This window comes from Suncus etruscus, chromosome 1, assembly GCF_024139225.1.
Source record: "Suncus etruscus isolate mSunEtr1 chromosome 1, mSunEtr1.pri.cur, whole genome shotgun sequence".
NCBI classification, from domain to species: domain Eukaryota; kingdom Metazoa; phylum Chordata; class Mammalia; order Eulipotyphla; family Soricidae; genus Suncus; species Suncus etruscus.
Window position 1 is genome coordinate 143,890,538 of NC_064848.1, and position 26,706 is coordinate 143,917,243.

Genomic DNA, 26,706 nt, shown 5'->3' on the forward strand with positions numbered 1-26,706 from the left:
CTCCAGAGCGAGGATGGCAGCCCACGGCTGAGCCGCCTTCCCAAGAGTTAAAAGCAACATCACCTCCTCACTTCCAAGATCCCCGCCGAGGCTTCTCTAATTTCCCTTCGACAAAAGCCAAAAAGCCAAACGTCCTCATGCCAAGCGCCGAGTCGTCTATAACCCGGGCAACGCTGGCGGCTTCGCTTTTTCCTACTTCCCCAAATATAAGCCCGCCCACCGACATCTAACTCAGCTTTTCACTGGTTTCCGTAAATGCTTGTCTCGAGGATCGACCAATTAGAGGCTCCCTTTATACCACGTGACTGTTTAAAGCGGAAGAGAACTCGACGTCGCCCCGAGAGAAAGGCGGGCTTTAGAATGAAGGACAGACCGGCCTTCCAATACGCGCAGGCCAAGGACCTCCCCTCCTACTCGGACTCCGGGGCTAGAAAAAGAGAGTCGATGCCGGCGGCAGGAATGAGTCCTAGGAGGCGCTGGCTGCCTGGTGGCTTCGAGGAGAGGCGGGGGCTGCAGGTGGCTTCTTGGCAGGTGAGTGACGGGTGCTTTGGCAAACATTTTCAGCTGCTTTTAAAAAATCTTTTCCCTGTGATTGCAAGTGTTACTTTGCAGCGCGGGAAGAAGGCCAGTGGCCGGGCACCCCGGTGCCGTGAGTGGAGGAAACCCGTTGACCCGTTAGAGGGGGACCCGCACCTGTACCCCGGGCTCCACTCGCTGTTTGCAGATTTGTCTGTTGAAAGGAGGGTGCTCTGCCTTGAGGGCAGGGATGCACAGAGTTGTTGGCAGTGATGAATGGATTGCTGTTAGACATCAGGGACTTGGGTGATTGAACCCCTGCACCAGGAGGGCATGAGGGATTCTTCAGGGGGAAACCCTGAAGACTGTCCAGAACCTTCTATTTAGGGTCCTGGCAGACCTGGCCTTGGAAGTCTAAGTCGACAGAACAGCATGCATGCCGAGAAGAGGGAAGGAGGTTGAAATCCTGCATGCAATGCTTTTCACATAGCGCTCAAATCAGGAGCAAAAAATCACAGGTTCTTAGAACCATGCACTGAAATGTATTTCTCCTCTTTTCAAGAGTCTGGGGGCACTTTTATTCGAGAAGGACAATAAAATGCATGATGGAAATCTGAATAAGTTCCCAGTCAAGTTTTGAAAGGGAAGTGGGTCACTCATTATTACTCCCATTTCTCTACTGTCTTTCCTTCCAAATTCTGGAGGCTTGGGTACCAGAATGTTCATTGAATGCAGACTCCTGAAAACCAAAATAGCACATGAAATACTGCTTCTCACTGCGAGTTAGTTCCTAAGGTTTTTATTATTATGAAAGGAGAAAATGGTCATTTGTCTTTCTGTTTTGAAACTGCCTCCCCTAGACTCAGGATCTAGGTTTTACTCACCTTTTCGTTCCTTTCTCATCATGAACACAGTAGATGCTCCTTTAAATGGTGGACTTTAGAGAAGTGTAATGTAAGCAACTGTGTGGCTTGGAAGTAGACACTGGGGTTTTAGGTGTCATGAAGCTGTTGCTATTTGTGGGACCGCAACCAAATCATTTCCACTTTGACTCTTCAGGTTTTGCATCTTGAAAAAAAAAAAAAAAAAGCGGATGTCTCATTAAACTGTTTCTTCTGCCCATGTCTGTGTTAAAAGTCTGTTTTAAATTAAAGATGATTAAACTTTTTTTTCCACCACGAGTACGTAAACAGAATTTGACTGCAATAAATTCTGTAATGATTTGTTAGAAAAGTTTCTAACTTCAGTACCGGTTGCTTTTGTGTCCATACTGAAACCAAACTGAAACCAAACGGAACCAACATGTCATTGTAGAAAAGTGGTCATTTTTAGAATGACCATTAAAACTAAGTATAATAACTTATTTTATTAAACTTTATGATAATAAGTATTTCATCAGGCAAAGGCAATAATAATAACACATAAATGGAATATAAAATCAGGGGTCCTCAAACTTTTTAAACAGGGGTCCAGTTCACTGTCCTTCAGACTGTTGGAGGGCCAGATTATAGTAAAAACAAAAATTATGAACAAATTTCTATGCACACTGCATATATCTTATTTAGAAGTGAAGAAACAAAATGGGAATAAATACAATATGTGGCCCACGGGCCGTAGTTTGAAGACCATTGATATAAATTATTCCAATGGGCAGAGTCAACTGCTATTAGGTTTAGGTAGACCTTCCAACTTTCTTCCTCCTTTGCCTTCTACCCTGGTTCAGATTAAGGGGGCACATCTCATTTTAAGTCATGAGTGATATTTCTGAATACACCTATGCCTTCATCTTGTGTCTGTTGCCGGATGCCAGAAGCCATACAAATATTTGGTAGATTCTTGAATATCTTTGGAAAGAAACCTGGTGTAAGGAGTTGATATAGGGGCAAACAGGACTACAGATGTTACACCTTAATACAACTCTTTCACCAAAACATGGTCACAAGTTTGGAGGAAACACGTTTATGAAATGGAAATAAAATGCTTGTATTTCACTCAGGCATTTGGATACTAGAATTTTGCTTTTTCTGCATACATCTGGAATTGTATCTTATCATCTGTGCTTCCTTCTTCGCAGTACTCAAAACATTTGAGTACATCTTCCTGTTACTCTTCATCTAACCTTTTCTCCTTATCCTTAGCCCTCATTCTGCCAAAGCTTTTGCTTCTGCTCATCCTGTAGCAAAGCAGGCTCATTCTCAGAGGCCTAAGATGAGGGCCAGTTTTGCTTACCATCTGCTCTATTCAACTCACAGTGCCTCCGCCTCGTGGGTAGAGAGCTTCCTCACCATTCCCCACCAACTTCTTTTTTCTTTCTAATTCCCTTTGAGAATTATAGTGTCAATATCGCATCTTTTTGCAACAGAAACGGGAGATCTAGATAAATCACTTGGTCACAATCACACTTTCTGAAAGTAGCAGAGCTGGACCAGTATCTATATTTTCAGACTTAAAAAATGCTTGGGATTTGGTGAAAAACAAACTCCTGTTGTGGTGACAACAGACACTCCCCTCAGGGAAGAAGTTAGCAGGGATGTGTGGGTGTTTTGCACATTAGAGATACTTGCAGGCTGGAACAAGTGGGACACCCAGACAAGCACTCACCTCATTTCATGTGGCTCTTCCTTGGAATTGGGGGAGCCTCCTACTCTCATTTGGGTCCTTTTTTTTTTTTTTTTTTGGTTCTTGGGTCACACCCGGCCGAGCTCAGGGGTTACTCCTGGCTCTGTGTTTAGAAGTCGCTCCTGGCAGGCTCGGAGGACCATATGGGATGCCAGGATTTGAACCACCAACCTTTTGCGTGCAAGGCAAACGCTTTACCTCCATGCTATCTCTCCGGCTCATTTGGGTCCTTTTTAACATGATCATTTCAGGCTTACTTATGTTCCATTATGCCTGGACAATCATTACCTGTGAGTAAAGTTTACTTCTGGGCAAGATGCGTACTAAAAATGCAAATCAAAATGGAAAAGTAGGTTGGAGTTCATCTGTTCATATGGTAGAACACATGTTTACATAGAGTTCAATTTCTAACACCACATACACAGCAAATACCACCAGCTATGTTGCCAGCCTATCCAGCATTGCCAGGCATAACCCTGACTGCCCTTTCCAAACCTTGCTAGGACCAAGCACCAAACTGCTCAACATACACACAAGGCTGAGCTTTTCTGTGTGTGGCCCTTAAAAGAAACAGAAGCGTGACTATAAAGTTTCTTAAGTCACAGGTGATGGAACACTAGGTACTTTCAGGTACCATCTTGTTTGAGCTCTTAAAATTGAGCTTGATTATGGGGATGGCATATTTTTTTAAGACTCTGAAGTCCTAAGCCCCAGATTTCATTCCCCTTAACAACTATTTCCTTTTAATTCACCAGAGACATAATTAAGCTCGCTTTTTCTCTGTCTTCTAATGTAACCAACTTATTTTCTATATAATTAGTTTCCCAGTGAACCACTGCTTGAGCAGTTCAAGGCTGTGCACAGAGGACTCAGACCAAGGAAAGCTTCTCAGCTATCAAGGACGGTACTTGAATATTCAATATTTAAAGGGAAGCTTTGGATCAAAAACTCCCGCCCAGGTTTTATATCACTTCAGCACCAGGACATTGGCCACATTTTTTACTCAATGTTTTGGAAATAGAAAGCTGAGATTTCTTTTTATTCTATGAAGGGTTTACCCCTGGCTCTATGTTCAGGGATCACTCATGTGGTGCTCCACAGACTGAGCATATGAAGTTTCAGGTATCAAACAGAGCTTGGCTCTACTCAAAGCAAACACCATGCTATACTATACCTCTCTAGTTCCAAAGACAGCAATTTAAAGCCTATCTTTATCTTGTAATTTCTTCTTCCTACCCTAAGTGCTAATGCGTTGTCACTTTGGAGTTTTCAGCACTTTAGCTTTCAGTATCCCTAGGAAGGGAGATAGCCATGTCCCCTGAGTATTCGTTTAAGAAGGCAGCTATGGGTAGAGGGGGAAGGTAGAGAGTTCTATGACTTCATGAGGGCAGTAGTAGAAAGTGCTAGGCTCCCTTTGTTGAAACCACACAGAGTAAGAAGAACTTCTGTTGAAGGAAATTCAACAAATACTCTGGTGTGCATCCACCCCTGTTCGCACTCTCCATCTCTGCCTATTAAAAGCATGCTGACCTGGAAGCCTAACTTTGAATTTATGGTGGCAATATTACATTTCTTGTTTTAGATGGAATTTCTGTGCATTTGTATGATTGAAAATACGGCCTCTCTACAAAGCCTTTTCTTTTAATCCTTGCTCCCTCTCCTAAACACACACACACACACACACACACACACACACACACACACACACCCCTTGGGATTCACACACACACACACACCCCTTGGGATACACACACACACACACACACACACACACACACACACACACACACACACACACACACACCTGGCTGGTGCCACATATGGGATTCCAGAGATTGAACCCATCTTAGCCACATGAAAGGCAAATCTCCTACCTGCTCTGCTCTATACCGGGGGGTGGCAGACAGGATTTTTACCCTCACTCAAAATGGCAAGATGCAATATGTGTTTAATAGATTATTGCTAAAATTATATGCTTTTGTGTGAGTGTTTGTCTGTTTTGGCAGGTCACTGCGTGGTGTGGCTCTCTGACTCTCACAGTTTAAAACTAAGTTTAACAAGTTTAACTTGTTCACCACCCCTGTTCTATACTCTATCTCTAAGCCATCCTATTTCTTTCTTTAAAATTTTTGTTTTCTTTCCTTATTTATCACCAAGGCAATTGTATAGCTCCAATTTCCAAACAAGAGTACACACATTTGAATTGTGAGATGATAGTTTCTGAGGTGAATGTCAAAACAGCAGGCCTTTTTTTATTTTTTATTTTTGAAAAGGTTAACAAGGTGACTAATTTTCCCCTGTTGTTCTCTCTGGAATCCACATGAAATGGTTCAGTTAAACAAAGTCATACTGACTCATTTAAAGGTGTTTAATGTAATCTTCTGTGGTGGGTCAAAATAATTATGAATGGGATTCTGTTACTCAAGGAACTTTGAACTGTAGCCAAGAACAAAATCAGGTCATTTAAGAATGTTGAGGTTACTCTAGGATAGAGTGCTTAAAAAGTTCAAAATGTTTATGTGATGAGTAGTAACGAGAATGGTATCATGTGAGGCCTGGGATTGGTAATCTAAGGCAATCTTCTACACTGACACTGCTACCTTTTTTCTGTACAGCTAAGATACTATGAATGGTTTTACTTGTTTGAATGGTTACAATAAATCAAATAATTATAGCAGTTTGTATATAGAAACATTACATGATATTCAACTATCAGCATTCATACACGAAGTTTTATTGAAACACAATCCCATTATTTATAACTGCTTTTAGCTACAGTGGCAGATGAATAACAGTAACCAGAGATCATAAAGCCAATCAAGCATAACATATACTGTTTGATCCTCGAAAGAAAAAATTCCTAGCACCTGAGCTAAGCTGTACTGTCTTACACATCCATCTCCTTTGTCCCATTTTAATTTTTTTAATTTATAGCGTAGGTAACTTGTTCCAACAGTGTTACATGGTTTTGATAGACAAAGGTACTTGCAACATCTTCACAAGCACCAATATGTTCAAGACGCTCTACCAAAGTTCTTTTAATTTTATATTTTTCTGTGGTGTTGCTCTATCATGCCCATCATCAGAGTACCCTTATTCCAAAGTCCCACCTTAACAACCATTAAGCCTGGTTTAGGTCTGATTATGCATCACCAGGATTATTACAAAAGCCTTACAGTAGTCATGTGACTGTTTAATTTTCTCAATTTCTCTGTATTTTTAAGTGCTGCACATTCCTTGTAAGATCAACATGATTATGCCTTTGATGATGCTCCATTATTTACAGAAGAACATACATTCCTTGGCACAAGGCCCTTCTGGAGGCACTATTCTGTCTTATCTTTCTCGACTGATCTCCTCCTACACTCTTGTTATCCCTTATGCTTATGGGGTAATCATGTAAATTTTTACTTGTGATACTTAAATGTGAAAGGGTCTTATAATAATTCTTTCTTGAGAAAGAGGCCAAAAGCAAGCCTGTCATAGGTGTTCAGAACAATGGTCACTTTTCCTCTAGTCAGTTCTGATGCCTCCCCTTTCTCTATATGTAGTATTCCTTAATAGTATTCCTTACCCCTTTCCTGTAAATTAAAACCTTAAGTATGTTTCCAAATGCAGTTTCATGAAGCATTACTCTGAAATAATCTCCTCTTGAATTCATGCTTGACGCTCCATTCCTCACCAGCCAGGGAGAGGGAGGGAGAGAGGGAGAGAGGGAGAGAGGGAGAGAGGGAGAGAGGGAGAGAGGGAGAGAGAGAGAGAGAGAGAGAGAGAGAGAGAGAGAGAGAGAGAGAGAGAGGCAGAGACAGAGAGAGAGAGAGAGAAGACTAACTTAGACACTTAAGTGCTTCTAACCTTGGTTTAATCGTTAACACTACTTTGTTCCTCGAGCATTACCCCTAAACTCACAGAGTCAGGAGTAACCTCAGCACAGCCAAGTATGCCCTGTCACCTCCACCCTAATGGGGCTTGAAAAATAAAAAACTAATATGACTGGATATAGTGAGCATTAGGGTATTGGAATAAAAATAATTCTTTTTAATGTCAGTAATGACAAAGTATAAGTTTCCAAGGGTTTAAGGTGGCTTTGAAAGTAGAAAAGTGTGGTTAAAGTTCTCCGTGTAGACTTTGGGGTGCAGCTTCTCTGAGATCAAACTCCAGCTCTGCTGGTTACCATCTTCATCACCATGGGCAGATTAATCTCTCCTGGGTTTCTGCATCTGTATGATGACAGTAATCATAGTACTTCCTTCAAACCAAGATTGTGGAAGATTCAAGTATTCCTGTCCCTTGAATGATTGCTCCCCTGGCACCCTCTGTCCTTTCTTCATCATTGTACAACTGTTAATGGGAAGTCCACAAAGTTACGCTGGATGAGCTGGGGAAATATAAGTCCCACATCTTAGAGCAATCATTTCCCCTTGATTGAAGTAGTTAGCTTCAGAGAAATCAAAGCTTCTGAGTGCTGAGAAAAGGTGAGGCTCTCCCATCAGAAGTTACTGACTGGCCTTTTTAGGAACCATTTTAGGGCTACGGACCAGGCATAGTGATGTTCTAGAAGACTCAAAACAAAACAAAACAAAACAAAACAAAAACCTCTTCAAGAAGGAAGGGGAAGGGGAAACAGCTAAAAGAAAGAGGTTTAGAGATATTTTATTCACATAAAGGCCTTGTCTTTGAGTCAGTATGCTTTATTTAGTTTTGGTATGGGGACCACATCTGGTGGTGCTCAGTGCTTACTACTGGCTCTGTGCTCAGGGATAACCCTGGCAGGCTCAGGAGACCACATGGGGTGCTAGTCCTAGAACAGGCAAGGCACATTCCTTCCCTGTTGTACTATCACTCAGCCCCAAGTCATATTATGCTTCAAAAGGGAAGGAGTCCTTCATTACTAGTGACCTTTTCTTGAGTATGAAGTAAAGCTCAAATTGAAATTAGTATATCATTCAGGCGGTAGTAACTTGAGCTGAAGTAAAAATGAATAGCCCAAGGAAACACCCTCAAGCTGGTGAGCTTGAGCAAAACCAGCAGAGAAAAACAAAGCTTGGGTTGGTTCTGGAAATATTTGTTTAGAATTTGAGAGTGGAATGTACATGTTTCTTTCTTTTTGGATGTACATGTTTCAATATGGTATCTCTCTGTACTCAGTGGTGACTGTTTCCCAACTCAACTGTGCACCTTGTAGTCATGAGTTGAGCCTTCCTTTCTGCTCCACTTGTTTGTATGCAGTTTGTGAAATGATTGCCTGGGTTAGGTAGGACAAGTTGTGACTGGAGAAGCCCTTGTAAAGTGAAGCCAAGGGAGTCTTGATCTTCATACCGGGACTCAGACTTTAGTTGCTCCAGGTTGGGAATGAGATGGTCAGAGTTTTAGTTGAAATCAGGGCCTCTCCTGAACATAGTCGATCTCAGAGTGTGCAAACAGAGTGGATGATATTCTTGGAACTAGAACTAGATGAACTGCCCCATGGAAGAGTGTTGGATGTAACAGAGTCAAACAGAGGGATAGATTGGGGGGGGGGGATTCTGGGTCCTAGGGATCATGACCACCCCAGTAATTTGTGGCCTGGTAGAGATCACCCTTTTAATCACCTATTAGGCACTGCTGATCTCAGTCTAGTTTGTAGCCTTGTGTTTAAATTAGTTTCTGGGATTTAAACCAGGAACCATATGAAAATGAACCTTTCCTGGACTTTTGGCTTTGGTTTTAATTTTTTATTCTAAAAATCTGAAGGTCTCCAGTTCTTTCATCTTCCAGGGAAAATGAACTGAAGCTAAGAAGTAGACCTCTTATTTGATTTTCTTTTCTTTTTTTTTTTTTTTGGTAGGAAGTTTGGGGAACAAAAATGATTGCTTTTCAAAAAGGCATTTCTTTGTTACTTTCAAATAAAATAGAAGATGGAGATGGCTAAATGGAGAACACAAAACCCCCACCCCCATTCTACTCCTTCATATTCTAAGTGCTGAGACAGAGCAGTAGGCCATACTGAACTGAGCTCTGCCAGGAATGTCCCCTATAAAATAAAAAAACAAATCAGACTTAAATAGAATTCACACTTGATCTGAGGTATGACTCCAAGTATTATCTTTCTTTAGTCTTGGGTTTCACAGACTCAGCTTCTTCAGTTCCTTAGTGTTCTCCAAACGGTTCCCTTAGTTCAAAGAATGTAGGTAATAATATGTTGTCTTGCATCTCCAACACCGGTCTGTTTTCCATTTCCACACCAGCCACTGTCAGCAGAGGTGCCTGGCACTCCCTATAGCCTGCTTTGCACACTCTTCAGCTCTTTGGTGCCTGTGAGTTGGAAGCCCTGGCTTCTAAAGTCTTGAAAGGAAGCTGCCTTCCGTGGGACCCCTTTCTCATCAACCCGGAATACTAGGAGAATCACAGCATCAAGATGGCAAACTCTCAATTCCCCCAAGCTCCTAGGTCCATATTCAGCAGTCAATGGGGGAAAGCTGATTGGCAGCTTTAGGAGGAAAGAGTTTGGATTGGTGCTGTTTCCAAGACTAATGCCCTTCCAAGACTCATCCCCTTGGTCCTACCTTCCTATCTGAGGGAGGGCACAGGCATGTGTTTGTGAAGGTCCTGTTGCTGTTGTGTTCCTCTTCTTCTTTTTTTTTTTTTTGGTTTTTGGGCCACACCCAGTAACGCTCAGGGGTTACTCCTGGCTATGTGCTCAGAAGTTGCTCCTGGCTTGGGGGACCATATGGGACACCGGGGGATCGAACCACGGTCCATCCAAGGCTAGCACAGGCAAGGCAGGCACCTTACCTTTAGCGCCACTGCCCGGCCCCTCCATGTGTTCCTCTTCTACCAAAGCTTAGCTGTTTTGACGGAGACAAAAAAAAAAAAATAAAAAAAATAAAAAAATTGTGGTATGCCATGAAGTAAGCTAAGATGACCAATGAAGAGACACCTGCAGAGCCAAGTGATAAGGCGCTTGGGTGTCCCTGATGTTGCACACTGGGACCTTCATTGGTTCTCTTTTCACAGAGCTCATCATCAACAAGATGATGACACACCTCTGCCTACAAGTATGGTCTAGACGAGGGCCCTTCTTCACTGGAAGGGGGAAGGGTGGAGAGTTGCTTCTTGCTTGACAAGATGAACTTGAGGGTGGAGGTAGAGCAACAAGCAAGAACTTTATTTTTCTCTGCTGCCCTCTGCCCAACTACTCATCTGTCACAACAAAGTCCAGTCAGTGGTGGTGAGGGCGGCAACAGTCAGGTAAGACCTGAAGCTTCTACTACTTCGTGGGTTAGTGCTCTTTAAAAACAAAACAAAACTAAACCCTATAAGGGACCAGAAAGATATTAGAGCCCTTTCTCATAGAGTTTACCTGGTTCTGTTCTCAATAAAGAGCTAGAATTAAGCACTGAGCACTGCTGAGCATGTCCCCCAATCTACTGCCTTCCTAGTCCCTGTCCCCAAAAGGAAGAAGAAACCATAGTCAAGTCTGTGTGTGTCTATGCAAATTCAACTCTCCTTTTCTTCTGCCTCTTCGCTTTGTGATCATTTTACTCTAGACCCTGTAATCATCGAGCACCCTGCTCAGATGCTTTTTAACCCCATTTTCTCTGTTCTGCCACCCGAGGCCCTCCAGGTGAAGGGTGAAGAGGCCTCATTCTCCCTGCTAGCACTCCTTCACCTGCTGCTTCCCTTCCAGGGTCCTTTCTGCACCCCCAATCTCTAGGAAATTACTAAAGAAAGGAGGCAACTAGACCTAGATAGATTCCAGTGAATTTTGTCCCTGTTCATTATATAATTGTGGGGAATCACAGCTTAAGTAGAATCTATCTCCAGTTGATAGGAGTTCAGGCCTCAGGGTTTAAGTAATCTGTCCTCTCACTGGGGAAAACACTAGTGGAGGTGGAGTACACTGGGATGGAACTTGAACAGCTGGGCCAATGTAGATAAATCCACAGCCCACAAGGCATGAAGGCAGTCAGATAGATTAATTGGGTCAAGACTGCAGACTCCAGGGGTTAAGGGGCATAACCTGGGCTCTCAGAGCCAGCAGTTTCAGTTTAGTACTTTTGGAAGCGCTTTAGGGTGAGCTGTCTTACAAGAACCTTGTCTTGCTGTTAGGCAGTCTACGCATGTCAGAGAGTGGAAGGGTTGGCAGGAGAGACGAGCCTGCTTATCAGTTGCTCCCTGCACCCCCGTGGATCTGCTCTGGTAATCTGCCTCTCCAGACAGCACTCTCATCTGCTTACACTTGACAGCTTGTTTGGTTTCCGGATTTATTTCTGTCCAAAGTGCTTTCTAGGCACAGGCTACAGATTATTAAGGTAAGTGCCACAGGTGTTGTTAGTGTCGCTTTAACTTTTAGTGTTGTTGGAATTTGAATCCTGGTGTTTCTCAAGGGTGGGTGGGTCCATGGCATTGAAGAGCCTATTATTACCTAACAAATGTCATTACCCTCATGATCAGGTAAGGCTCCTGTTGCTTTTTCCACTGGCAGTAGACCTGGGGCAATTGCTAGAAACTAGGAATGTAACTCTTACTTCTCTTGTTATATTGTCTGCATTTTATCCTATTAAATCCTCTTTCTGCAGGCATAAACTGCCTTTTTTCCTGGTGGAAATGTAGCATGCCCTAGAATGAAGTGTTCTGTTATTTTAGATAGTGCAATTGACAGACTATTTAGCCATCATAACATCTAAGTTAACCAATAATTACATAATAGAAGATCTATGTTTGTGCTACAGGACTATTTGCTGATGGACACCAAATCTGTTCAAAGGATTCTAGCTTGTTCTAGAAACTGACCATGATAAAGTTGTGCTGCTGTTTCTCAGTGGTTGTTTGGATGGAGACTACATCTTATCCCTTTTGTTTCTTCTCTCTTTTTTTTAGATGTTTTGTTGTCCTTGAACATTGGCGCATTTGGAAGCTCTGGGAAAGCTTAGCCATCAGTATGTCTAAGTACAGACTGATTATGTTAAGACACGGGGAGGGTGCTTGGAATAAGGAGAATCGTTTTTGTAGCTGGGTAGATCAGAAGCTCAACAGCGAAGGATTGGAGGAAGCCCGGAATTGTGGGAAGCAGCTCAAAGCCCTCAACATGGAGTTTGATCTTGTGTTCACATCCATCCTTAACCGCTCCATCCATACTGCCTGGCTCATCCTAGAAGAGCTGGGGCAGGAGTGGGTTCCTGTAGAAAGCTCCTGGCGTCTAAATGAACGCCACTATGGAGCTTTGATTGGTCTGAACAGGGAGAAAATGGCTTTGAATCATGGAGAAGAACAAGTGAGGATCTGGAGAAGAAGCTACAATGTGACTCCACCACCCATTGATGAGACCCATCCTTACTACCACGAAATCTATAATGACCGGAGGTACAAAGTGTGTGATATACCAGTAGACCAACTGCCGCGGTCAGAAAGTTTAAAAGATGTTCTGGAGAGACTCCTTCCCTATTGGAATGAAAGGATCGCTCCTGAAGTGTTGAGTGGAAAAAATATTCTGATATCTGCTCATGGAAACAGCAGCAGGGCACTCCTGAAACATCTGGAAGGTAATTTCTTTACGCTACTACACATGTGAGGTTGCCATGTGTTACACCTGGGCCTTGATCAAGTTTCTAAACTAATAGGATACTGTTTGCCTGTTATTTTTTCCCTCTTTGTCAACACAAACTTTTAAGAAACAGTTTGCTCTGTGGATCATATATCCTTATCTTTTACATTCGTTCTATGTGAAACAGTGATTCTCAGCAAGCACCAGTATCACTTAGTCTGCTGTGGATTGCTGTCTCCACCTTTGTGTTTGTGTATCAGTAAATCCTGGATATGGCCTGAGAATTCTGCCTCCTTCTTTCCTTCTTTCTTTGTTGTACAAAGGATATGGGGTTGAAATTAGATGGAAAGCATGCACTCTGCCTCTAAGTAACAGCCCTGTCCCAAATTTTTCAATTTCTTTTCTTTTTTTTTTTTGTTTTTGGGCCACACCTGGCAGCATTCAGTGATTACTCAGAAATTGCTCCTGGCAGGCTGGGGGCTGGGGTGGGGTCCATATGGAATGCTGGAAATTGAACCCGGCTTCATCCTGGGTCAGCCTCATGTAAAACAAATGCCCTATTGCTCTGCTATCTCTCTGGCCCAGATTTTTCAATTTCTAAAACATTTTAGACATTGCAATTGGAGCTTTCCATTGTGAGGGCCATTTCTCTTAAAAACTTCTTTGACCTTTGTGGTAATCTGGTGAGAGGAGGGAGGAGGGAATTTTTCTATGGAAATGGTTTTCAAAGTAAATTATGTTAGTTTTCAATTTATATGTAACATTGTAGTCTAACTTTGCTCATATTCTTTCGAATTCTCTACAGTTGTTGCTGTGTTTTCAGACTTTGGTTTTCTGAACTATTCTTTTTATTCCTTCCAAATCAGGTTCATTGATTGGAAAGAAAATGAGGGGAGAAGGAAAGAAAATGTACAGATGGATTGAAAGATTATCTATAATTTCAATTTTACTTGAATAAATATTTGAGCTTCTATTTTAGATGTGTCCTCAAATATACTACATTGTGACCTTCCTCTTAAAGAACATGATCTAAACGGCTTTCTTTGTGGACTCAAGTTTGCCAGTTTGGGACTCCAGGGATGACATTGTGACAGACCATGGGATTTCTCATTGTCTTTTCTCTTCACTAAATAATCCCCAGGGGGTCATATGTTATGAGCAGTCTGTTGTGGGTGATAATTTTCCTCATAGCACATTGTTTGCTGATTTTAGGCTGCTTTTTTTTCATCTTTTCCATTCTTCTCTAGTTTCCTATGCAAGGCTATGAAAAATGAGGAGTTGGTCATTGTATGTGAAATAAGTGAAAATTCTTAAAAATAGTTTCTTAAGGGGCCAGAGAGATACCACAGCAGTGTTTGCCTTACAAGCAGCCGATCCAGGACCGAAGGTGGTTGGTTCGAGTCCCGGTATCCCATATGGTCCCCCGTGCCTGCCAGGAGCTATTTCTGAGCAGATAGCCAGGAGTAACCCCTGAGTGCCTCCGGGTATCGCCCAAAAACCAAAAACCAAAAAAAAAAAAAAAAAAACCTGAAAAACAAAAAAAAATAGTTTCTTAAAACTAGGAAACAAGGGCTGGAGTGATAGGTAACACAGTGGTAAGGCATTTGCCTTGCACACAGCTAATACAGGACGAACCCTGGTTCGAAGCCCCACATCCCAAATGGTCCCCGAGCCTGCCAGAAGCAACTTCTGAGTGCAGAGCCAGGAGTAACCCCTGAGAGCTGCCGGGTCTGACTCAACAACCAAAAAAAAAAGGGGGGGGGGGCAGAACAAAATGATCTTTATGAGGTTTTAATGCAAACTTTTAGCCTGTCTTCCCCGCCTCCCTGTCAGTTTTTATAACATGGCCAGCTACTCTTGTAGCTGACATCCATTAGTTGTGTGGAGATCTGAGTTCTGCATACTTTATTGGCCAGTGAAACCTTTTTATGATAAATGTCGCATTTAATTTGTGTGCTTGTGCCTATGCTTTATTGACTTGGTTATATAAAGGACTCTATACTCTCTTGTTCAGAATTTAGGTACTTGATTCAATGATTGATAGATAAATGTCATGGCTGGATAACATATTGATTCTCAATGCTTTTCATTCATTCTAAGCCAGGAAAATCTCTCTTTAAAATATTTCCTCCTGAGGCTAGAGTTATAGTACCAAGGGTAGAGTACATGCTTAGGTTGGTGCATGGCCAACCCAGGTCCCCACCCCCACCCCCCTGCATTACATATGGTACCTTGAGCTCCCACAAGGAATACTTTTTTTGAGTGTAGAGCCAGGAGTGAGCTTTGAGCACTGCTAGGTGTGGCCCTTCCAAAATAATTTTCTCCTGTGTTGTACCATTCACTCTCCCTTCACTTATCTATAGATTTAGAGCTCTTTAATATCATCTTATAGGCCTAACCAGGGGTCTCAAACTCATGACCCGCAGGCCGTTTGCAGCCCTTCGTACAACATTTTGTGGCCTTGCCTTAGAGGAATCTTTTTTTGTTTTGTTTTGTTTAGTTGTTTGGGTCACACCCCCCAATGTTCAAGGCTTACTACTGACTTTGCACTCAAGGATCACCCCGACTTTGCCTCCTATGGCCCCCAGGTAAATTGAGTTTGAGACCCCTGGCCTAACCACATTCTTTCTCAACACAACCACTTATTAGCACATTGCTGACTTAATTCTGTAACTGATATTTTCTTTTTGAAGGAAATAGGAAGGTTTTACAAGTGAGGGTAGAGAAAATTATCATCGAGGAGGGGATGATGAGGGAACTACCTGTAGTAATGTCCTAATGAATAGTTTACACATAGAGAAGAAGCTAACTATATTTGAGAGAGGTTTTGGAACCGTTAATAATGGATGGGAGAATGAGTTCATTGTACAGTTGCTTTGGAAATAATATGGCAGTTCCTGAATGGGTTAAACCTATGTAATTGCCGTATAACTAGTGCAACTGTAATAAAGTATCAAAAACTATCAGACTTAAAAAAAAAGTACAAACTCTTTCACAGTTGTAGTTCTCCATTAAGGTGTTGATGCTGTCAACAGGTCAACACCTGTCTCTAGGAAAGAATCCTTTTCACTTTAAAGAGCTTCTGATAATTGCCTGGAATTATATTCTTGGCCTGCATCTTCATCTGACATTCTTTTGTCTTTTCTAAACTTTCCCCTTTGATCAGGAGACTGATTTTCTTGCATTGGGGCTTATTCTAATGCCCTTATTTTAACTTGATTACTTGATTCTACCATATTTACAAATAAGGTCTCATTCTGTTTCTAGAGGTTAGGACTTCAGCATACCTTTGGGGGTTGGGGAAAAGAGGAAGGCTGTCCTATACAATTCAACCCATAATAATGGAAATAAAACCATGCATCCTTAGAAAAACATGTACACAGTCTTTCATAGCAGTATTTCTCATAATCATCCTAACATATACACCCAAATGCCTATTAATGAGTGGTTGGATAGATGAAATGTGTACTCTTCTTATAGTGTAATAGTATTCAGCAGTTAGAGGAGTTAAGAACTTTGCTGAACTTTTGGCATCATTATACAAAGGAGGCCAGTTACAATGTAGGATCCCATTCATATGAAAGAGGCAAATATCTAAAAACAAAGTTGATTTTGTTTGATTTTGTTTCCTAGGACTGGAGTGAATAGGGATTACTGTGGGTCTAAGTATTCTTCTTGAGGTGTCAAAACTGTTGGAAAATAACTCTGCAGTTATTGAAAGCCACTGAATTGTACACTCATGTGAATTAAATTTATGGTAGGCAAATTATCGCATTACATAATTTATCCAGTGGGATGGAAAGCTGAGGGGATTTGATGTTAAAAACAGTAGTTTTGGGTAAACTTATGTAAAGGATGGATAGCGATATACAAGTGGGCTTCAAGTAAGGAAAATTAAAATATGACCCGACCACTGGGCCAAAAATGGATTTGCAGGAATTACTGAGGAATTAGCCAGCATTATTCCTTAAACTTCATTTAACTTTTCTTCTGAAAGTCTTTTTTTTTTTAAGGTGGATATAGGGAACTAAATTACTTTTTAGAGATAAATGAAATGGAAGCAATCTGGTCTCACTGTGAACAAGCTTTATAGAAATAGCTCTTATTTGAAGGTATGAATGATTTAAAACAGCAGTCCTCTCTTACTGGGAAAGGTAACATGTAGGAAGGCAGGACTGGAGTAGAAGGTACATTAAAGTGGAGACAGTGCAAGGCTATAGGAGATAAAAAAAAAAAGGAGGGTATGTCAGTGGGAGAATGAGAAATGGTAATTTGTAAATAGGGAGGATCACAAATGTTCAGGGGAAATAATTGGCAAAAACAAACAAACAAATAAACAAACAAACAAAAAACATATCACTAGGCATAAATCCTAGCTGGGAATATAAGAATTAGGATTGGGTTTTCGGAATAGGAAGACTCTTCCTATGAACAACATGGTTCCTTTTGGGGTTAGAACACCCCCTGCTGGTACAATTGTTAAAATTCGTGGAGTACTTTGATGTCGCTCTGATTCTTTAGTAATTTACTCTAATTCTGAATAGAGAAGAATTTATGTGTGCAAAAGAGACTGGACTAAGTGTTGGGATTACCAAATTATTTATCTGTTGTATTTTTTTTATTTTAACGTGGGGGGAAATACCTGACATTATTCAGGACATACCCATAGCTCTGTGCCCAGGGATTACTGTTGGCAGGCTCAGGGAACATATGTGATACCAAGGGGATGGGAACGATTTGTGCAAGGGAAGTTTCTCCCTGCTGTGTTCTCCCTCCACCCCCTGCATCGTAAATTCTTAAAGTGAAGTCCTAATTCCTAATCCCTAATCTTTCAGAATGTGACTATATTTGGAGAAAAAGGTCTTTAAAAGAGACAAGTCAAAACAAGGCCATTAGGATGCCCTGATCCTTGTCCTGATACAAGGAGGAATTTTGGTCACAGATATAGTGAAGCACAAAACCATATAGAGATTCATGGAGCTAACAGTCCTCTGAGCAGCCTCAGGGAGAAAAGATAGCACCTCCATGGCACCAGAGTTGTGTGAAAAGGGAATTTTCTTTCTTAAAATCAGTAACAGGAATCATGGTACAATTATACATTATATAATTCCATTTTTATGACTTTCAGTACAGGATCCAAGAACAGATGGAGAAAGACGTGGCTGCAGAGAAAGGCACAGTCAGGTTAAGTGTGGGTAGCACCATTCTGCCCCCTCAGAAGGATAATTTACCCAGTTATACTGTAGATCCACACCACTCTGCTTTAATTCCATGAAATGACCTGGCCATGTCTTTTATCGAATGATAGACCTGAGCACTTTGTCACTTTATAGACTGGAATGAAAGTTACTATACTTCCTGTCCTTGAAAATAAAGTTGTAGAGCATGACTTTGGAGAGCTTGCTCAAGACTGCAGGAGCTGTAAGGACTCACTTTTACTCTTTTTTTTGGGTGGGGGGCACACCCGGTGACTCTCAGGTGTTACTCCTGATTATGCACTCAGAAATCGCTCTTGGCTTGGGGGACCATGTGGGATGCCGGGGATCAGACCAAGGTCTGTCCTGGGTCAGCCGAGTGCAAGGCAAACACCCAACTGCTGTGCTATTACTGTGGCTCTGGTCTCACTTTTATTTAGTATTTATTTAAACTCTTTCAAAGGGCATCCCTCCTACTGCCCATTATCACATAGATAGCATGAAGGAATTTCAGTTTAAAAAATAAAGTTTGTGGGGCCGGGAAGGTGGCGCTAGAGGTAAGGTGTTTGCCTTGCAAGCGCTAGCATAGGATGGACCGTGGTTCGATCCCCCAGCGTCCCATATGGTCCCCCCAAGCCAGGAACGACTTCTGAGCTCATAGCCAGGAGTAACTCCTGAGCATCAAACGGGTGTGGCCCAAAAACCAACAACAACAACAAAAAGGTTTGTTTGTTTGTTTGTTTTTGAGGGGTCCTCCCTAGCAGTACTTAGACCCTATGGCCACTGTTAGCACTATTTGGTTCAGCTATGTAAACCCTGATGAGTGGGTTCTCAGGGCCACTCACAGTATTGGGCACCACAGGATGCTTGGAGGACCATTTGGAATCACGGGTGAGTGTGTGTGTGTGTGTGTGTGTGTGTGTGTGTGTGTGTGTGTGTGTGTGTGTGTGATACTGTCCAACCCTGTAAACTCTTACTTCATTGAGGAACAACTTGAAGAGGGTGTGTGTGTGTGTGTGTGTGTGTGTGTGTGTGTGTGTGTGTGTGTGTGTGTGATGTGGTCCAACCCTGTAAACTCTTATTTCTAATGAGGAACAACTTGAAGAGGGAAAGGGCCAGGTCAAGTAGCAGAGTGCATGTGTAGCATGTATAAGGCCCTGAGTTCTGGCAGTACTGCCAGGCTAGGTGGTCTGCTCTGCAGATATGGTGAGCGCCTCTCTTGGTTCTTCTCCTATCCCAAAGCTGCCTCTGCTCACATCCCACCAAACCCTGTGACCCATGCTGATCTCCTACTTGCCCTTTTTCCTTCTCACACCACTGTGCAGGAATTGGTCAGTGAGAACTCCCTGGAGTCAGTGCAGGAGAAAAAACAAGAGGCAAGTGTCTTCATTCAGAATCAGGTTCTGAATCACAAATACCCAGACTTCTGCTAAGCTGGGCTTCTGCCTCAGGAGGATGGCTTCCCTCTCAAATGATATCTTTGAGTCTAATTTGAGTATTGCTTTACCGTTTTTTTGTGGGTGGGGGTGGGTAGGGGACACATACCCACTAGTGTTCCAGGGCTTACTCTGGCTTTCTGCTCAAGGTTCACTTCTTTTTTTTTTTTTTTTTTTTGGTTTTTGGGCCACACCCGGTGACGCTCAGGGGTTACTCCTGGCTATGCGCTCAGAAGTCGCTCCTGGCTTGGGGGACCATATGGGACGCCGGGGGATCGAACCACGGTCCGTCTCCTAGGCTAGCGCAGGTAAGGCAGGCACCTTACCTCGAGCGCCACCGCCCGGCCCCCATCAAGGTTCACTTCTGATGGGGCTCAGGACACCTTCTGCATTGATGGAGATCTAGCCCTTATCAGTTAGTCACATGCAATGGAAGTTTCTTGGAATGCTTGACTTTTAATTTGGTAGTGTTTCTGAATACTTTCTGAAGAAGGAAGACTATATACAGATGTAGAATATGCTGTTTAAAGACAATTCTTGCTAAGGAATTGCTTTTCTTGTTTTATAGCAGCAGGTGTGATTAGTCTGTGCTGTGGAGTCAGCCCAGCATGAAACAGTCCCCCGACCCCACACACATTGGCTCAAACATGGTCCCTCCATGGTACTACCACCAACACTCTAGCACCAAGACTTGGGATTGCAAAGCATCCTGTTCTGTGGTGTTCCAGACGGGCGTGTGTTTCTTTCTCAGTGGCTGGCATGCTCACTTCCTGTTTGTTTCCTGTTGGCCCGCCAGCAGATATGGGACTGAAGCATCAGTTGGAGCCTGTGTTTGGCCAGCGGAAGTGGATTGTTTAGTCTGGGTTCAAGCTCAGGACGTGGAAAGGCAGTTTGAGTTAGAATCAAGAGGGGCATGCAGAAATCTCATGAAAGACAGGCTTGATCCTTAAACACTAATACATAACTACATGCACAAGGCAAAGAAACGCTGAGATGAAATGAGAGACTGTGGGGGGGGGGGGGGGAGGTAGGTCACAGGCCAGGCTGTGGGGCTGGGGACCAGCAAGGCAGTCACCCTTGACATTTTAGTGTGATATTTTCAGAAGCGGAGAATTCAAGCTTCTCTTCTGCAAAGGCTAATGCTTGTCTGCTTGGTATGGCTACATATTCTTGTCTTAAAATGGAATGAAACCTACATTTTGAAACTATGTAGACTATTTTAGGCATCAAATTCAATGTATAATGGAATATTTTCTCTGGTTTACATAATTGGTGGTGGTTATTCAGTCATAATATTTTTAAAATAAATAAATTTTAGAATGCCTCTACTTGGTACATAGTACAGATATAGCATTCCAAGCTTAAAGAGGAGGTGACTTATCTCCTAAATTCAGCATGTCTTCTGCTAGCTCTTACACTGATAAGAGAATGTGAAATAATTGTCCCCAAATCACACACTTGGAGGGCTTGCATTGTGATAGGCTTGATTGAAAGGGCAAGGAGCTGTCAATGGCACTCCACAATTGAGTTGATTAGAACTGTTCTCTGCTTCTTAATCCTTCAACCTGTAAAATTGGAGTTTCCTCTTGTCCTACAAAAATTCTTTCTGTTCCTCAGAACAGTTCCTATTTTCTAAAATTCCAACATTTTAAGCAAACAGATTTGGAGAAAACCAATTATATATAAGATTAATTTGGATTTTTTTTCCTTTATCACTAAATGCAAACAACCTTTGGTTTGAGGTTATAACATTCTCCTCCTACTAGTTCCCTAAGGTAATAAAGGAAACAGTTTTTACACTTGATCTTAGCCAAAAGGCTGAGAAGCGATAGGAAACAGTTTTTAATCAAGGCTTCTATAATAAGACTAGATTGATTTGTTTACCAGTTTTTCAAAATTTAGACTACATGGGAACGAAACCCATAGCCTCATACATGTGAACCATGTGTTCTCCCACTAAGTTACCCCACTGTCACCACCAAAAGACAATTTAACTTGACAGCTAGAGGAATCCAGACTCATTCATTTCACCTAGGTGTTGAGGACCCCGTAACTTAGGTATTGTTTTATACAAGAATACAATTTCTAGCATGGACACACCCACTCCCTGCTTTAGTGGGACTTACATAACCTTTTGCTCTTTTACCCTGACACTCTGCCAGGATTGTATCTGACAAAATCTTTAGGCTTTATGTAGCTGCAATTTTGGTTAGTTTTATTCCTTATAATCTTTAATCTTGCATAAATAATAGATATATAACATAAGTCTAGTTATTTTATGGATCATTTAAGCAAATACTTTCTGAGTCCTAGTAGCCAACAAATAATAGTGTTCCTTATAGTTGAACAGACGTTTGCTAAATACTTGCTGAAGGCCAGATATTGTTCTCAGAGCATGGGAGACACAGGCTTAGAGAAAAATTGTCTCTATCCTCAAGGCATTTCTAATCCTGTGGGAGAAGTAAACATTTACATGGCTACCTTTAACAGAAAACAGAGTGTGAGCAATTGTATATGTTGACAATGAGTTTAATAATCATAGTTGGTTCCTGTTTTATAGTAACATGGAACAAGGGATTCAGAAGTATGGATTTGTTTTCCTGAAGTTAGCCCTGTATGCAGGAAATAAAGAACTTAAAATTACAGGCAGGGGATGGGGGGAGGAGGGAAATTGGGGAGGGGGACACAATGGTGGTGGGAAAGTTGCACTGGTGAAAAGGTTTGTGCATTTTATGGCTGAAAACCAATTACGAATATGTTTGTAACTGTGGTGCTTAAATAATTTATTTTTAAAAAATAACTTAAACTTCCCCCTCATTTTGGCCTAATTACCCTCTTAGACTCCCTTCTAAGCTTTTTATTATATCTTGTTTGAAATATGCTCGTCATTTAAGTTGACGTCAATGCTCCTGTACGAGAAGTGACTGAGGCCAGAGGAAGTGAGTACAGAGATTAAGGCATTTACTTGCCTTGCATCCTGCTGATTCTAATTTGATCCCTGGCATTACGTATGGGTCCCCTGGTTACCACTGGAGTCACTCCTGGGCACAGAGCACTTTTGGTGTGACCCTGAGCACTCAAAATAAGGACAAAGGTTGGAGGTTCATGAAGAGCTTGCTACAGAAGGGAAGTGATGGAATAGTGGTGGATGCAGGGTGAGAATTCTCTGATGTTTATCTTGAGACTATTCTGGGCCATGGTATAAAATACCCAAGCCATTTATCAGGCAGGGATGTAATGTCTGGACACTTGTCCTAACTTTCATATGATGGTCTAATGAGTGAATTGTAATATATAATCTATTGATTTTGTGTGGCTTAATCCAGTACTGATTTAATCTAGCCTGAGGACTTTTACAGGCTGAGATATGTAGCTTATACTAACATTCAGCAATGAGTAATGGCTTCCCTGTGGTTTTTCTTGTCCTAATTTGCTCTTTAACAATTTCAGTCACTTAAGTCTATTGACTGATTAGTAACCAGTCTAAGTATTTTAAATATGTGTATGTAATTAGTCTGCTGTTTTAAGTGGCTTGAGTACTCATTAAAGTGGAATGTCAACTTGCATTTATTTATTGAAAGCATTTCTGGTTTGGAGTCCTCTTTCTTTGGGAGGTGAAATATTATAGTGGCTTTTGGTTAATTGACTCTTTCATTTGCCTCCCCCCAACCCAACACACACACACACACACACACACACACACACACACACACACACACACACACACACACACACAAATGGATTATTATCTAAACCAAAGGCATGAGCTTGAGAGTGGTGCTATTAAAGAGAGGGCCTGTTACAACTGGCTGGATCCAAGGCCATCGTCAGACAAATGGGCCCTGTGCATGTCTTGGCCCCTTGTAGAACACTTCTGAGATCACAGAGTGGGAACCCTAACCCTCATCATCATATTTTCAGTGTGTCAGTTATTGTAGGGGTTCTCAGGGTGCCTCTTTCCTCCACCAGTCCGAGAACACAGGACCATGCACTGGGTGCCTTCACAAGCAGAACATGCCTATGAACAAATTTTCTCCTCTCTTAGTCTCTGATGGCAGTAGTCATTGGATAGGTGGCCAGAATCCAAGTTCTGAGATATGGGAATAAAAGACACAGTAGACTTTACTACCTTAACAGTCCTTCTACAAGAACCATTTTATTAATTATTTCTGAATCTGCTTAGTATTTTCGTTTTTAATGAGATATAATCCACATTTCATATAGTGTTTCTATTTAAAGAGCAGTTCCATGGCATTTAGTACATTTGCAGATGGGTCCATCTAACACCACCATCTTTTTTTGTTTGTTTGTTTTTGGGTCACACCCAGCAGCTCAGGGGTTACTCCTGGCTCTATGCTCAGAAATCACTCCTGGCAGACTCAGGGGACCATATGGGATGCCGGGATTTGAATCAACGACCTTCTGCAAATGCCTTACCTCCATGCTGTCTCTCTGGCCCCACCACCGACTTTTTTTTAGAACATTTTCTTTTTGTTTTCTTCTGTTTTTTGGGCCATACCCTGCAGTACTCAGGGATTACTACTGGCTCTGCGCTCAGAATGACTCCTGGAAGGCTGGGGCGGGGGGACAATGTGGGATGCCGGGGATTGAACCTGGGTCTGTTAGGTTGGCAGCGTTCAGAGCAAATGCCCTGTCACTATACTATCTGGCCCCTTTAGAACATTTTCATTACCTCAAAAAAACCTATATATCTTAGCTCCCATGTCCCATTTCCCCCATCTGCCCTGAGCACCATCTATATTATTAGAACTTGGCCATTTCATGTGTACAGGGTCATATTTATATGAATATGGAGTCATATTTATATAGTCCATCTAACCAGCTTCTTTGATTTAGCATAATGTTGTCCTGGTTTCATCATCTTTGGCAGATGTTAGCATTTACTTCTTGTTTTTTTTTTTTTTTTTTTTTTTTTTTTTTTTTACCAAATACTATTCCAGAGTATGGCTACAATACTTTTGATTTATCTCTTCATCTGTTGATGGTCATTTAGATGGTTTTGACTTTTTGGTTACCGTATTTTCCAGCGTATATAAGACGACTGGGCGTATAAGACGACCCCCTAATTTTACAGTTAAAACATAGGTTTAGGCCTATATTTGCTGTATAAGACAAAATGTTCCTGTGCTGCAACTGTATCTTCCACAGTGAGCCAATCACAACAAGCAAAGGTCCAAAGGTTATACTGTAATAGATGTCCTCTCTGACTCTGGCCAATCTGAGCAGGCTTTTTACAGTGTAGATTTGGGTATAATTTGCATGCATGAAAAGCCTGCTTGGATTGGCTGAGTTAGAGAGGCCGTCCGAGCAGCCTGGCAGTGATTGGTGCAGGATAGAGTTGGAAAATTCGTTTTGTGGCAATATTCAGACAATTTTCATTTAGTGGCATATTGAAACATTTCTCAGGATATACTCCCCGTATAAGATGACCCCCGATTTTCGGTTGACTTTTTTTTGTTTCAAAAGTCGTCTTATATGCTGGAAAATGCGGTATTTCAAATTATGTTGCCATGTAAACATCAATGTATGGGATTTTGTGGGGACTTACATTTTGATTTCTCTTAGCTATATAGTTAGATATAAAATTGCTGGTCACGGGACCGGTGAGGTGGCACTAGAGGTAAGGTGTCTGCCTTGCAAGCGCTAGCCAAGGAAAGATCACGACCGCGGTTGATCCCCCGACGTCCCATATGGTTCCCCCCAAGCCAGGGGCAATTCCTGAGCTCTTAGCCAGAAGTAACCCCTGAGCATCAAATGGGTGTGGCCCGAAAAACCAAAAAAAAATTGCTGGTCACATGATCACACTATGTTTTGAGGACTCACCATGATGTTTTCCTTAGAGTAGTCAGTAGCATTTATACTCTCTTTCGTTTGTTTTTGGGTCACACCCAGCAGCGCTCAGGGGTTACTCTTGGCTCTATGCTCAGAAACCTGGCAGGCTCGGGGAACCACATGGAATGCTGGGATTTGAACCACCATCCTTCTGCATGCAAGACAAATGCCTTACCTCCATGCTATCCTGCGGCCCCGCATTTTATACTCTTAACTTCACAACATATAAGAGTGTAGGTCTCATCATTCTCAACAATGCTTGTTGACAATCTGACTTTTTGATTGTAGCTATTTTGGTGGCGGTGAAGTATCTCTTGGTTTTGATTTACATTCCTGATAGCTAAAGATGTTGAGATTACTCATACACTATTGGCCATTCAAATATCTTCTTTGGAAACATGTCAGTTTCAGTGATTTATTATTGAAGTGTAATGATTCTTTATGAGTTCTAGACCCAAGTCCCATGTCAGATATCTGATTTGCAATATTTTTCTCCCAGTCTTTGAGTTATCTTTTCTTTTTTTTTTCCCCTTCCCACTTTCTGGATGGTGTCCTTGGCACAAATACTTTAAATTTTATTGGCCAAGTTTATCTATTTTTCTTCATTGGTGGTGTTTCTGATGTAGAAACCATTTCCTAATTTTAATTTTTACTCATGTTTTCATAGTAAGAGTTTTATATTGATATAGTTTTATATGTGTTTTTAAATCTAAGCTCCTACCTAAGGTTTATCCATTTTAGGCTACTTATGATACAAAAGGCTCCTCTTCATTCTTTAATAATATTCAAATATGAATACAAGATAGCATGTTGCCTATTCTCATTTTCATAACTAAGTTTTCAACTCTGGCATCTAAAATATATTCCATTAAATTTTATTTTGTACTTGGAGTTGTGGTAATTATTGTTTTTTCTACCATAAGTAAAGCTTTTTTAAAAAAATTTCTGCACTACTATATTTTAGTTTCCATAATATAGGCAAAATCTACTAATGTAAAATTGAGTAAGAGTGAAGAAAATTAAAAAGTAATAAATAGCAAAAAAGAGTGAAGAAAATTAAATGGGAATATATGAATAGACCTATAAAAATACTATTTTATCCTAAGATAGGGAATATTGGTTTCTATCTCAGAAAATATATATAGGTACTACTTCAGTGTCTGCATTAATAAGTAAAAGATTGCAAAAATAATTTCTGGATTGAAAAAACTGATCTGGCATAACAATATAAATGAGATATTAATTCATTACTGAAAAATCTATAAAATCCTTAGCAGGCTAGGAGTAATCATACCTTTCTTAATCTAGTAGATGGCAACCATATGCACCGTTATTAATACCATACTCAATGTCATATATTGAGAAATTTGTCCTACTCTTTAAAAAAGCTCTTTCAATGTTTCTTGCAAAACTTGTTTCAAGGCTACGAATTGCCTATCCATGATACTCTGAATCATTTCTTCAAATATTAATGATAATTTGGTTGGAAAGAGTATTCTTGGTGAGGTGTTACTTTGTTGAGTCTTTGGACTGTATCACTCCATTCTCTCCTGGATCATAG

General features: G+C 41.4%; 1 protein-coding gene and 1 pseudogene across 1 annotated transcript in view; one reads left to right on the forward strand and one right to left on the reverse strand.

Moving 5' to 3' along the window:
* Positions 1 to 445: 445 nt before the first annotated feature.
* Positions 446 to 26,706, forward strand: part of BPGM (bisphosphoglycerate mutase) — a 30,804-nt gene continuing 4,543 nt past the window's right edge. The window contains exons 1-2 of the mRNA XM_049775490.1: positions 446 to 531; positions 11,998 to 12,659. Of these exons, the coding sequence (XP_049631447.1) occupies positions 12,059 to 12,659 (601 nt within the window). The 5' untranslated portion in view covers positions 446 to 531; positions 11,998 to 12,058. The remainder of the gene's footprint in view (positions 532 to 11,997; positions 12,660 to 26,706) is intronic.
* On the reverse strand, positions 20,970 to 21,122 carry LOC125994959 (uncharacterized; annotated as a pseudogene).